The 13,399-nt window shown below is 35.5% G+C and overlaps 2 protein-coding genes across 6 annotated transcripts in view; one reads left to right on the forward strand and one right to left on the reverse strand.

Moving 5' to 3' along the window:
* LOC145671177 (chitinase-3-like protein 2) overlaps positions 1-2,188 on the reverse strand; it is an 84,848-nt gene extending 82,660 nt beyond the window's left edge. Inside the window, exon 1 of one of the 2 annotated variants that reach the window (XM_081740025.1) lies at positions 2,044-2,188. In XM_081740025.1, coding sequence (XP_081596151.1) covers positions 2,044-2,147 — 104 coding nt within the window. In that variant the 5' untranslated portion in view covers positions 2,148-2,188. The other variant, XM_081740026.1, reaches the window with a different exon arrangement.
* Positions 2,147-13,399, forward strand: part of LOC145671176 (uncharacterized) — a 126,268-nt gene continuing 115,015 nt past the window's right edge. For 2 of the 4 annotated variants that reach the window (XM_081740022.1, XM_081740023.1), the window contains exon 1: positions 2,147-2,432. In XM_081740022.1, the coding sequence (XP_081596148.1) occupies positions 2,349-2,432 (84 nt within the window). In that variant the 5' untranslated portion in view covers positions 2,147-2,348. The remainder of the gene's footprint in view (positions 2,433-13,399) is intronic. The other 2 variants (XM_081740021.1, XM_081740024.1) reach the window with 2 other exon arrangements.

Below are 13,399 nucleotides of genomic sequence, written 5' to 3' on the forward strand. Positions count from 1 at the left end.
TTTAAGCTAAAACTATCGCCTGTGTCTGGACCAACTTAATTTATTTATGTTATGATAGATACTATTACTGTCAGCTTTATATAACTGTCACAATTAAAATATATTTAATTACCATTTGATTATAATCACAAACAAAGGGATTTTTGCCTAATTATTTTACATTTAAAATTTAACAATCAAATATTGTCATAACCCACGACCTCATTCAAATTTAATTAACATTAGAAATTTTACAAAAAGGATATTATAAAACCATTGTTTCAACAATTAGATTTAATAAAAGAAATAATAATTTCTAACAAACTAACAATGTTATTTTAAAAAAAAAAAAATCACTTACCAAAAAGTATCTTTCTACTCAAGTTAGAAAATACCACATTCGTATTCGCAATTACGGTTGGAAATTTTGCTAAAAATCGCTTTATTTTTTAAGTATAGCAGCACTAACGTTGGAAAACCAGCACTATCATAGCACTAGCGATTGGTATAGTTACTTTTGTTAGTGCGTACGCTAACTTCTTGACGTCAAGTTTGAATACAACAAAAAAGTCGCTTTTATTTATTAAGTATAGCAGAACTAACGTTAGGAAGCTAGCACAAACCACAGTGGTGGCGTAAGGGGCTCCCCCACAGACAGCGTGTAGTGGGGCCTCTTCTCTACGTCCAACTTCACGATTTGGAGGAACCTGATGGCCTCCCCATCCCGCAATGCGGGGCTCTTATTTACGCCCCTGACTAACCAGTACTAACGTAGCACTAACGATTGGTATAGTTACTTTCGTTAGTGCTTTAATTTTCGTGTATGCGTATGCTAACTTTACGTCAAGTTGGCATACAACAAAAAAGTCGCTCTATTTTTTTAAGTATAGCAGCACTAACGTTGGGATGCTAGCACTAACCAGCACTAACGATTGTATACTTTGGCCCTTTTTGGCTAAATGTGTGTATACTAACTTGATACACGTCCTTCGGACGCATCCCCGCCCTTGCGCGGAGAACCACCAGCTTCGTCATGTTAGATGGCTTTTGAACTTTTTAGTGGTCACCTAGCACAGGTTGCTATGTTTTTTGCATTGTAGTTTATATGCCACACGCTTGGAATCCATATTTATATGGAAATCGTAAATGAATTGTACATTTTCAACAATTACTTCTGGTGGTCACCTGAATTTTATCTATGCCAAATGAGATTTTTTCATGTCGCCCAATGGAAATCATTTACTGGACAATAAGAAGGAAACTACTGGAAGAATCATAATTTTTCAACAATTCTTTCTAGTGGTGCGCAAAAAATAAACCTGTACGACTTTTATGACTATTCTTAATGAGGAGTGTAATTTTCTGCACTATAATTTAAATATCAGTTGTTCACAGACACAAACTATCAAAAGCGTTTACCTTGTTTCTTCCCTAGGAAGCATGCGTTTAGAATCTTCTTGTGCATCCTTGTTTCCAAGTTTTGACATTTTTGTTGTTAATAACTGATATTTACGATATCAGGTCTCCGTACAAGTCACACAATATTTGTATTTTGATATTGACGACGTGTTCCAAGAACTTCACATGATTGATTGAGATAACTGTGTAGATATGTCAATATTAACTTAAAAAATGAAAGAAAACTCAGTAGTAACTTTTGCAAATTTTTAAGATTATTCTATTCTATTCTATTCATCTCCCTCGGGAGATTTTATAATTAAAAGTCACAGCACTAAGGCCAAGTTGACTGCTTCACTAGAATTGTTTTAAATATTTTTGTAGTTATTATAATTGCAAAAGATGGCCCGTTCCAAAATGGACGAATTGGCCTGTTTCAAATAGTTATGTTTCCACACTAGTTTGTGAAGTAAAAAAGGAAGGCAGAAGCGTAGAACATACAAAAAAATATGTAAATCACTATAAAAATTGTAATGCACTAAATGATGTCCAAAATTGAAATTGTTGTTAAAAATGAAATTGCAATAATTGAAGAGCATGACGCTCCATTGTGTAGAACATTCTACGCCATCTTGCCAACCCCTTTTAAGATTACGTAACTCACACCTGTCTCGTTTGACTATGTGATCCAAGTTAAATAAAATAATCTGTGCCTTGCCTATCCCAAAAATGAATAGGAACGGCGGATGACGCTTCGCAATTGTTCCCATTCCTTTCTGTTCACTGTTGTGTTGTCATTACTTTACCTCGGTGTTGTCTGTAATAGTGATGTGTATTCCGTGGGATTACTGTAAAGGGAGTGATTTTTTTGAAGAGAATTTTCGGTGTTTACTCAGAGAAGAAATGAGATATTGATGTCGTGAATAATTAATTGTAACGAGTAACGTCTGTTTAGGAAATCTTAAAACAAAATGTTCAGAAAATTAAAAGACAAAATAGAGGAGGTGAAACAGTCTCCCTTAAAGCTTCAAACATCAGTTCAGCAGCTTGCTCAGGTAATGAAGATTAATGTATAATGCCGTTATGTTTTCGTTCAAAACAACGTTATAATATCTGTAAGGTGTTATCCTATTTTAGGGGGCATACATTTGTTAAATTTACCGAAGAAATATGTTACTTCAGTTTACAATAGCCTTGTATAAGGACACATGTAATAAGGTAGAAATAGGGGATGGCATTTACTAATTCCCCCAACTCTTTAATTTGCTTATTTTATGTCGAGAACAGGGCAAGTCTTTACTTTAGGCAAGGCAGTGACAATACCCAATTAATCTGAGCCGGTTAACGCAATTATAGTTACAGTTCCCAAAAAGAAAAGACAGAAAACAACGCGCCCTGCGGGGCTCTAACCCGCCTTCACTCGCTGACGCTCGTTTGGCAATACTATGCACTGACAGGATATCACTGCCTTGCCCAAAGTAAAGAGTTACCGAGAACAGAACCCAACCAACTTCTGCGGAGTTTCTGACCCGTTCCTACTACTACTTATACTATGAATCCGTATACTAAAACTGCACCTTACATGTGCAGGATTGGGGGAGATATTATATATGAACCGAAATAGGAAATGCAAAGTGTGGTTTTTATCACGTATTGCTTGCTCCATATGGAAGACATGATGAAATGAAATAGTAAAGGCAGTGTATACAAAGTAATCATAGAAGTGGCGCAGAGCTGTGACACATGCAAGATATTGCCATATGAGGTGTTTTCCACATGCCTTGTTTATACGTATATCCACCGTCGTTAACTCACCCACTCCACTATGGTTTATCCCCGCGTGCTCCTGCGCTGACTCGGTTGGATACTGTTGACGCCCTCAGTTGACTATGAAGAGAAAATGTGAAGAAAGAAGTCAGCGCGTACATCCTGTTTTTGAGTAAGTGATTCACTTCCTTATAATATTGTCCATCTAAAACTTGTATTGCGTACATTTTAAGATATTCCGTTTAATCCAAACAGGGTTCGCTCCCATTTTGTCCAGATTAGCGGGACTGTACTATATGCCCCTGAAATAGGATAGTACGAACTTTAAAGATAAAATAAAAATTAATTATATTATAAACCGTAATTGTGTACAATGCATAGTTAATAAATGAATCGTACCGATGACTGTAGCGGTAAGTTCTTATTTTTACCGGTATACTAAGAAATTGATTGGGATATAATACAGTTCTTCGTTGGGTGTTGGTGCAGAATAGTCCATCATAGAAATGGTAATTTGAGATTGACTAAGTGCATATGGAAGACGATTGTCTAAGATATTAGTTTCCACTGTTAGATATACCTTTTGCACATTGTAGTAAACTAGTATTTTATATTTTCGGTATATTAACGAAACTAGTATTTTATATTATGATATACAACGGTCAGAGATAGCTATACTGGAAACTAGATTGTCCAAGCATAACAGGAAGTTGTAGTATAAATCATGTGGTCTGAGTGGAAGAACACCAACTTAAAGAGTGAGAGAGTTTGTATGGTTGTACTGGAGGCGGATTGTAGAGACCTGCACGGGCCGGGCTTGGGCGGGCCGACACTGATTTCTCTTGAGGTCGGGCCGGGCTGGGGCCGATCAATTGCAATTCTTTAATAATTATAGACTTTCGTTAAATGATAATTGGAATAAAGCCAAGCGTTGAAGAAGTGTGTCCATGAAAAATGTTACAAAGAATGCAATAGCTATTGAAAGTTTGTGTTGCTTAGCGGCTCTACTTTCACTATAGAGGATTGCAGGCATTATTCGGTAAATTAAGCTCTGACCTTGACCTTCATTGAACTCAAAATATAACAAGAAGGGGTGAGAATGTTTTGCCTGTCGCTAAACAATATTGTCATCTTCACTTTATGCTAAAAATCAATTAAGTTAGATTTTTGTTACAGGGAATGGAGTTTTTGTTCTCTCGATGACAGGCAAATTTCTAGGAGGCAATGGTACCATTCGGGAGGCAAGCGTCAGGTTGTGAACCAGAGTTTAGAAAATGTTTCTGAGGGTTAGGTCAAATTTAGTACTAAATTTTGAGAAAGATTGGGGCTCGAGCTATTTTTTTTTTTAATATCGGGCCGGGGTCGGGCCAAAAACTCTTAAAATTTATCGGGCCGGGCATGGGCCAAGAATTTTGAAAACTTATCGGGCCGGGCCTAGGTACGTTCGGGCTGAATTGGGCTCGGGCCGAAAAATTCGGCCCGTGCAGGTCTCTAGCGGATTGGGTAACGTAATGGTCAACGCATCGGCTCGGTACACCGAAGATCTCAGGATCGATTCTCGGTCCAGTCCTGAACCTTTTTATTCTTTGCACATCTTAGTATTTTATGTTTACAAGTGTAGTGTTACTAGTGCAAACCATTGGAAGTACTATAAATCAGTGAGTACATATCCAAGACTATTGATCAGGGTTGGCTGGTTTAAACCAAGGTGGTTTAAACCAAAAAACAAAAAATGTTCGTAAAAGTGTAAGTGTTTGTAAAATCTTGATGAACACACATTTGTGGGTTATCACGTTTCACTTCCGTATATTATTCGTATTATATTCAGACCTAAATTCCCCATTCATTACTCAAGAAAATATATATATATACTACAAAAGCAACTTTTTTTACAAGTTTATAAATGTTTATTTTATTTTATTTTATTTTATTTATTTATTTATTTATTTTTTGTAGTTGTTATTATTGTTATGTAATTGCAATCGAAGAAAAATTGTAAAAATTGTTTCGTTTCAATGTTTACTATTGATAACATACATCGAAAATGCCGTACTTTGTGTGTGTGTGGGGGGGGGGGGTCATACAGACCCCACAAGAGGCATTTAGTGAAATAAGTATCTTTGGTATCTATCCATGTATAAATGAGTTTGAGCCAAAGTGGACTCAAATAATTCGTATCTTTATTCACTTTTCTTATTGATATGCAGATTAAGTCGGTGTATTTCTTTAATTTGGCCCAATAAAAGTCGCTGTTAACTAACTTGAACTAAATTCGTTTTTCTGTACTCCGTAGTACTTTGAAATTGTTCATATGTAATTCTGTGTAATGGTTTCACTTGTGCAACTGTTTATCTTTTTGTCCTTCTGAAATGACTCTTGACAATTATATTAAGAAGCATGTAAAGATCAGTACAACGTATTTTTTTTATCAGGATTCCTTCGTGAGTCGGCAGACGCATCGCATTTGTGGCCAATTAGTCCTGGTTCTGAGTTCAAATGGAGGACAATTTCTCTCGGATGTAACTCGAGAAGCGATTTTTATTCCGCTTTAAGCTTATGTGACCCCTTCCAGCATAACCCGGTTGTTGCATAATAACATCAAGGCGAAACAAACTTATTTCTGTCCATATATGATATGAATATATAGAGCAAATCATTTATACCATAAAAACCTGGTTTAAACCAAAAAAACCTGGTTTAAACCAAAAAACCTCATTTAAACAAAAAAAACGGTTTTTTTGGTTTTTTAAATAAAAACCATTTTTTTTGCCAACCCTGCTATTGATTACATGCTAATTTCCACTGGCAGAGTCTTTCTGTGCGATGTAGGAAACATGTATTGTATATTTACAAGAATGAAGTTGTTAGTAAAAAATCGTATGGAAGTATTATAAATGCTCTTACCTATATGATTTTATTCAATATCAAGTTTTTTTTTTTTTTTTTTTTTTTTTAATATCATTGTTTATGAGCACGTACTTCGTTCCTGCCGTGCTCCTGCGTGGGTCCTCCTGCTGCGACCTGACCTGGTTCGTTAGAGAGCTTTGTTGCTTTGAGTGGCTAGTTAGCACGAGTTGGTTTATGTTTTGTATGCAGTTGTTATAGCATACGTCACGAGGGGTATTTATGTCCGTGAGGGAGAGTACATCGGTTTCCACGTATATTGTCAATCAGTATGAAATTATTTGCTTATGCGCCAGGGTATTACAGTCCAGAACGTTTCAATGGCGAGGTGAAAGGACTTTATTTCTTATTTTCACGGACTATTCTGTATTTGCTATCTTTTGTTGTGTATCAGTCACAGAATTATCAACTGCATTCAAAATTTTCTCTTATAGAACAAGTTAATGGTTTGTTCTTAATTCCCTTGCACTTAACCATAGACCATGGTCGATGACAACGACAATTGCTTATGTTACATAAAATGTTACGAGAAGAGAGCTGGCTCTGCAGTTTCTTCTGGAATGGTCCTTTTACTAGTTGTGAATGCAACAAGCTTAGCCACTCATTCATTGGGGACACGTTCTGTCAATATTTGCGTGTAATTTGTTAATGTAGATTTTAATTTACTGTTCGGAGAAAATGCATTGTATTAATTCTTAAGCTGTAGCGCTTTTTAACTCGAGAACCATAATAATTAAATGCAAACATGAAATTTTAATGTTTTAACACTTTCAGAGATATGATCTAAATAACCTGTTCCAGGTCCCTAGGTCACACCTGAGCTGCGATATGGGGGTATTTTAAAAGTAATCGAAAACGAGCGATACTAGGGTTGAATTCATAGTTTTTGGGTGGCTGAGATGAGTAGTGATAATTTTAATCCAATTCAAGCTCATACCTACTCCACTCCCCATAGAGTGAGCGAGATTTTAAAAGTAATAACAAACGACAGATATTAGTATTAAATTCATAGTTTTCGAGGTCACTAAGTTTAACGGTATCAGTTTACATGATGAATCAAGTTCATCCTCATCCCTTGATCCGGGTTAATATCCTGGGTCGTTGACTATTTCTTCAGTCTCGATGAAAAGGGCGTGGTCATAGATTAACCAAAGGTGAGATGATGATAGGAGTGCTGACAGGGAAACAATCTGTTCTTTTTATTGATTAAGAAATTACATGTGTAGAAGGAATAAACAGACAGCAAGAAAACCACTCGAAAAGTGGTTCAACATTAAATAAACGATGATGCTTTTTACTGCATTAAATTTTAAAATAAAATGTCCCAAAGTCCGAAATAAAATGTTTCATTATGTGTCCAAATACACATATCTTCACAGTATTTATTGAATGCTTTTTTGTTATTTGATCTGCCCATTAGGCCGGATAGTTGATACTCTATTGTATTAATAAAAAGTTGTTTCATAAAAATAGGCACTAGCTATACATTGAAATAGGGAGAATAGGTCAAATAAAATTTACTATAGGCAGTCTGTGACACCCCAAAACAAATTTTTGTCCTTTATAGTATATCTAACGTAAAGGAACGATACGATTGGGCGGCGAAAGAAGAATGGCATTATTTCCAATAAGAATATGGAATCTGTATTACGGTATGACAGAGTTCTCAATGACCAGTTAAGAACGAACAACCACGCCGAAGCAGCTCATCGTGGACTGCTTTGTGCCCAAACGTCCTGCTCCGTGTCACATAGTAGTTTTCAAAATTTGCAAAGATTATAGTGCCCTTTACTGCACTTTGATATCTTCTCTAATTTCTCCTGAAACTTAAGGAACTCCGTTGTGGCTATATGGTTAGTATCCCAGGCCCAGGTTCGAATCCCGGTTGGAGGTCATTTGTTTCGAATCCCATGGTAAGTTGGCGTATCCGTCAGTGGTGCGGGATACCTGGATTTGATTCCCGGCAAGATCTCATGTGGTTCGAATCCCACATTAAGCTATATATCCACATCTTATATCACCTCGGTGCTCGAGATTTAAACTCTAATCCAACCTACCTATCTCCCGAAATTCAAGTAAGTTGCAGAAATTTTATAAGTATTTTCATTATTAGCATCATTATTAAAGAATACATGTTTATAATATAATTCATTATATAGAATGTAAAGTCAATGTATAGAAATATGTGTTAGAGTAGACAACACATTCTACAATGTATTTTTTTTTCTTCATATAATTTAAGGATTTAAAGTAATTTTATGTAGTGTACTTTAAAGTTCTAGTAGAGATTATTAGTGTTACTTCATTTCAATGTAATTTAAATTAAAAGCTGCCTTACCTCAGTACGAGGAATCGCTTGCGTGATTGCATTGCATTTAGAATGCGAGCATTTTTACTTATAAAATTGGTTCTTTTGCTGTTATTTAGACATAACAGGAGTTAGTGGTGATAAAAAATGCAATTAGTGTAATATTAAACATATCATGCATGCTATTATTACTTTTATATATTATGTACCTCTCTATGTATGATATAAAGTTTGAATCTTCTCGGTTTCTAAGAAAATACATTACTAACAATTATGAAAGCAGTGTTGTGTAAGGTGCTTATACTTTGTACTTAGATACAGGTGCATGATGCTGGACGTTGTTATGTAGGTTTCTGATTCCAAAATAAGAAACGTCATACGATTTGAAGAATTATTTATACATCGCCCATAGTAAATGTCAAAAACATTTTATACTTACTAATTTTAATAAGAATATTTGCTTGACACGTATATTTCTATCATATTCCAAATTCGTGGCCCCGCGTAGCGTAGTCGCTAACGCTCTCGCCTTCTGTGTGAGCGGTCCCAGGTTCGATTGCCGGTGGGGTCGCTCGGTCCAAAAAGTGCAACACGATTTTTCAGGCCAGCGACCCTGAATGAGGTTTTCCTGTGGGTTTTCCTCATTCACACCAGCAAATGCCGGGGTGGTACCTAAATTATAGGTCCCAGGCCGCTTCCTTCCTTCCCCAATCCTTTCTTCCTTCCCTTTTCCCGGATAGTGTGCTCGCCGAGGGACGTCATCCCTCACATCATTAAGAGCTAAATGGCCTTCGATTCCGAAAGCCCAGAAATCTAAATCCTAAATCCCATATTCCAAATTCTTGAGTGAAAAAGCGAAACATTCATTTCGAAGAAGCAAATGATCTACGAATACCTCAAACATTTTAAGGCTAAAACTATCTAGATTGACAGGAAAGTGTGTCTTACCGTGAACATTTTTCTTTCTTTCGAAAATCACGAAATAATATTTAGCACCACAAAAAATACAATATGAAGCGAACAGCCGATGTGCCCGTCTTCTGTCTTATTGAAAAGTAGTTCTTCTATCAGAACCTTCTGTGGATGTCACGGGCCCTAAACAAATTTCAGGAATCTCTAGCCAAATAGCAATTCAAACGTCACTAAAGTGTCCTGTGTTATCAAGGAACTAAACTTTATTAATGACACCAAAAGGTGCTTGTAAGGTCCCTGAATCCATTTTTATTTAATTTTAATTTAATCTCTAGAGAACTTCTGGTTAGTTTGTCACTGTAAGGAATTTTAAATCTGAAAATACCACAATTAAATTAAGAAAACTTAAAAGAAAAAATAAAATTTCACAGGCTCCTCAAAGGCCCGGACCCCCGACTTTTGTCGAGGTTGAACCCCATTATGAATGCCCTGGTACTATGTGTGCCATGTCTGAAAACCAATGACTCAATTTCTGCCTAACTTTGGAAAAGTACATTTAGGTCTAGATTAGGGAGTTGATTTGATATCTGCTTTCTCGTACTGGAAATAAAAACAGTTGAATTTTACAAGACAATAATTACAACGATAAATAAATAAATAACATTCAAACTGAAGTATCGTATATTCAAACTTTTTAAAAAGAAATTTTCAAATGGTCTTTTGCATAGTGTTATGTGTAAATTTTTACTAATTTCAACTTTTGAAAAGTAAATTAAAATAACACCGACCATGTGGATAAACAAAAGTCAGCGATTACAGCACTAAATGGATTTTAGACAATAATAAAGTGTTATTAAGAAGTGAAATTCTACCTATACAACATTCGAAAATGACAAATACGTGTTAAAATTGCAAGGTACCTTTAGAAAGTATTGCCTAAAATGTACTTACACAACATTTGTTCGGAGAGTGGGAAATTTAAATATAATTTCCTCTATTAGAAAGAAAAAAAGCATAATTATATAAATCCATAATTACAACTTAATACATAATTGAATGGCACTGAAACTCGAGTATCATAAATTCAAACAGTTTTGTAAAGGAATTTTTGAGATTCATAGTGAATTAAGGGTTGAAATGTATTTTAGGCTTAGTTTTATAATGACTTGATCATTATTCTATGAAATTAATCGAATGTAGGCACAGTTCAACATATATCAAATATTTCAACTGCAACTACTTCCTAATCATATCAATAGCTTTCCAGCTTTCCTTTGCATATATTAGAAACAAGTCAGTTTCATTTAAATTTGGCTTGAAAGAAACAGTCTCAAACGTAGTAAAATCTTGTTGTGACATATAAAATGAAGCTTAAAAATCCAGAGTTTTTCTGATTATTATTTTCAGAATGTAAGACATCCAACGAGAGAGTAAAGTATGGTTATTAAAAAAGGAAGAAAAGCTCAGGTACGCCACACACAAATTGTACTTCTACTGTAGAACGAAGATACAAGATACGTGGGAAATAATATACCTAGTTATGAGCATTTGGTTTTGAATTTTTTAACTAGGTAGTACCCACACTGATAATTAGCGTGGCGATGGTAAGGTTGTTCCGTAAGCTTTATTTCTTTAGGTAATTTGTAAAGCTTTCGATACAAATCTATCAGGAGAGCAGGTACGATTAAAATACGTGCTCTTACAAAAACTGATAGATATATCTGATATGTATCCAAGTTTAGCACTCCTCACGTAAGATATATATACATGCATCAGCGAACTATATAAACTTGCTTACAAGTACCCAGGTATTACATTCACTCTATTAATATGAAGATAGAATAAACTGGGATTTTTAGTGTAACGTCCGAATGTTTAAACTACGGTACATTTTTAAAAGTAGCAAAACGGCAATGACTTTCAACGTGACGTCAAGCAGCGCGACGTTCCCACTAATAGTTATTATACTAGTAGAAATAGTACAGTCAAGAAAAAGAAAAAAAAAACAGAAAAACAAATAAACCAAACACCGGTAAGTGGCTCATAATAATAATAACGTTAATACTACAGTTCCGTTTTCAGCATTGTATTACATTATTTTAAGGTTTGCTTTTTTTTCTTCTACTACCTGGTGTCGATCAACGAAAGAACACTACAAAATTCGCTGAATTCCTCACACAGAACAATGAATAGTAACTGTAATCTCGCCAAATGACGTGACAACAACAGATTTGAGTTAATGTTGCCAACTTGCTGTATTACGACAAATTTCAGCGAGAAAGAATGAGCTTGCCATTTTCTTACTGTTATTCTTACTTTCATCGTTTACTTACTGCAAAAATATTTAAATTAAAGTTTATTGCTATACTGTTATTTGAGCGCCAGTAAATCCGACAATCTTGCGTCATACTTGTCTTCTTGTTGTTGGCTGCAGGTAATGTTGCAAATACTTGTATTAATATATTGGACTACACAAACCATATACGTTATATGCATAAACATACTTTTATGAATAACTGCTCAAAGTGACTTGTGCCTTTCTTCTTTCAGTTATTATGCGAATAGAGGCAACAGTCACATTTAAAAAAAATACTGTATTACGGTATATGCACATACTTAACTGTGATAGAAAAGCGCACCATTTGCTATTTGCTACGTTTCCATGACGTATTTTATGTACTCCCGTTTTACTATTTTCTAAAACTTGACAGCGTTTAGTATTCTCATTTCCAAAGCAGGAAGTCGCGGATGCAGATTTCGCTTCTGATAACTTTGACTGAGACTTCTCGATAAAGTTTGTTGAATCCCATCACGAAAATAATATGGCGATATTTTTATATGTAGACACTACCTGTCTTCCTTCTAAAAGTCCCACTGAACATAGAACCAGACACTTTCTCTTTTCTCATTATTAATTGTTTCCACTGACTTCCAAGTTACCAAGTTTCCAATTAATTGTTTCCAAATTACATCTACGACTTTGGTATAAGTAAATTGTATCTTTTACGCTGAAGGAGATGCTTATTGAGAAGAGTGATCATGATGGAACAATTGGTGCACTAAAGGAAATAGAGGGAAATGATAGAAAGTACATGTATCCGATATTATCTATCACAAATTCACATAACTTCTGATCGAATCAGAGATTCTTCACATCAGTATCGAACTGTATATCACTAAATCACTATGCCGATTTATTTTTGGTTGCTAGTCTATCATTAGCTTACAGAGCATAAGCACTTGATTCAAGTTGAAATACATAAAAATTGCATAGGTAGCAAGAGCTCTACAATTTTATCAATAAAACACTAAGTGAATAATTAAGAAAGTGTGTTTACTTTACTAGGTCTTTGACATTATTTTATACCAAGGACACAATAAGATAAGCATTACTTTTAAAAACAATTTAATAGCATGGGTTAGTTTTGTATTCTGTCATACTGAATACTAAATGGATAGCTTATTGCAAAAAGGAACCGAAGTCACTTAAACAATGTTAGTTAATAGTAAATTCTAGTTGTATTGAGGCAGAGGTTAAAAGATTTCCAGTTTCATTGTTATGTGCAAGGAGCGTTCAATAAGCTTTGCACTGATTGTTATAATGTTGTTATTAGTTGCAATATGATAATGACATTTTAGGTGAGCATACTTTGATCCTTTGGCTGCGAAACCATGTCACTCAATGTATCCCCCATCTGCTGTGACGCACCTCGTTCAACGTTCTTTCCATGCCTTGAATGCACTTTGGTAAAATCTAGGTGGCTGACTTTTACACCATTGTTTCACTCAAGAAATAAGGGTCTTGCCAATGTCGAATGCTGTTTCCTCGCAGGTAGCCTACAGACGACCAAACAGAAAGAAATCCGAAGGAGCTAAGTCCGGAATATAGGGAAGCTGAAGGGCGACTACCCATCCCGTTTTCATCCCGCTTACCGTGCAACTCCAGTCTCTTGGTCTGGAGAGCACATCGTACCTTATCCAGTGACAAACAATAACGCTCCTTGTTAATTGTAGAACCATGTTCCAAGAAGTCTATGAAAATGGCACAGCACTGGTCCCAGAAAAAGGGGACCGTAATATTCTGGACTGACACAGAAAATCTAGGTTTTCTAAACCGCTGCAACCAACGTT

This window comes from Thermobia domestica, chromosome 15, assembly GCF_964235325.1.
Source record: "Thermobia domestica chromosome 15, izTheDome1.hap1.1, whole genome shotgun sequence".
Taxonomy (NCBI): domain Eukaryota; kingdom Metazoa; phylum Arthropoda; class Insecta; order Zygentoma; family Lepismatidae; genus Thermobia; species Thermobia domestica.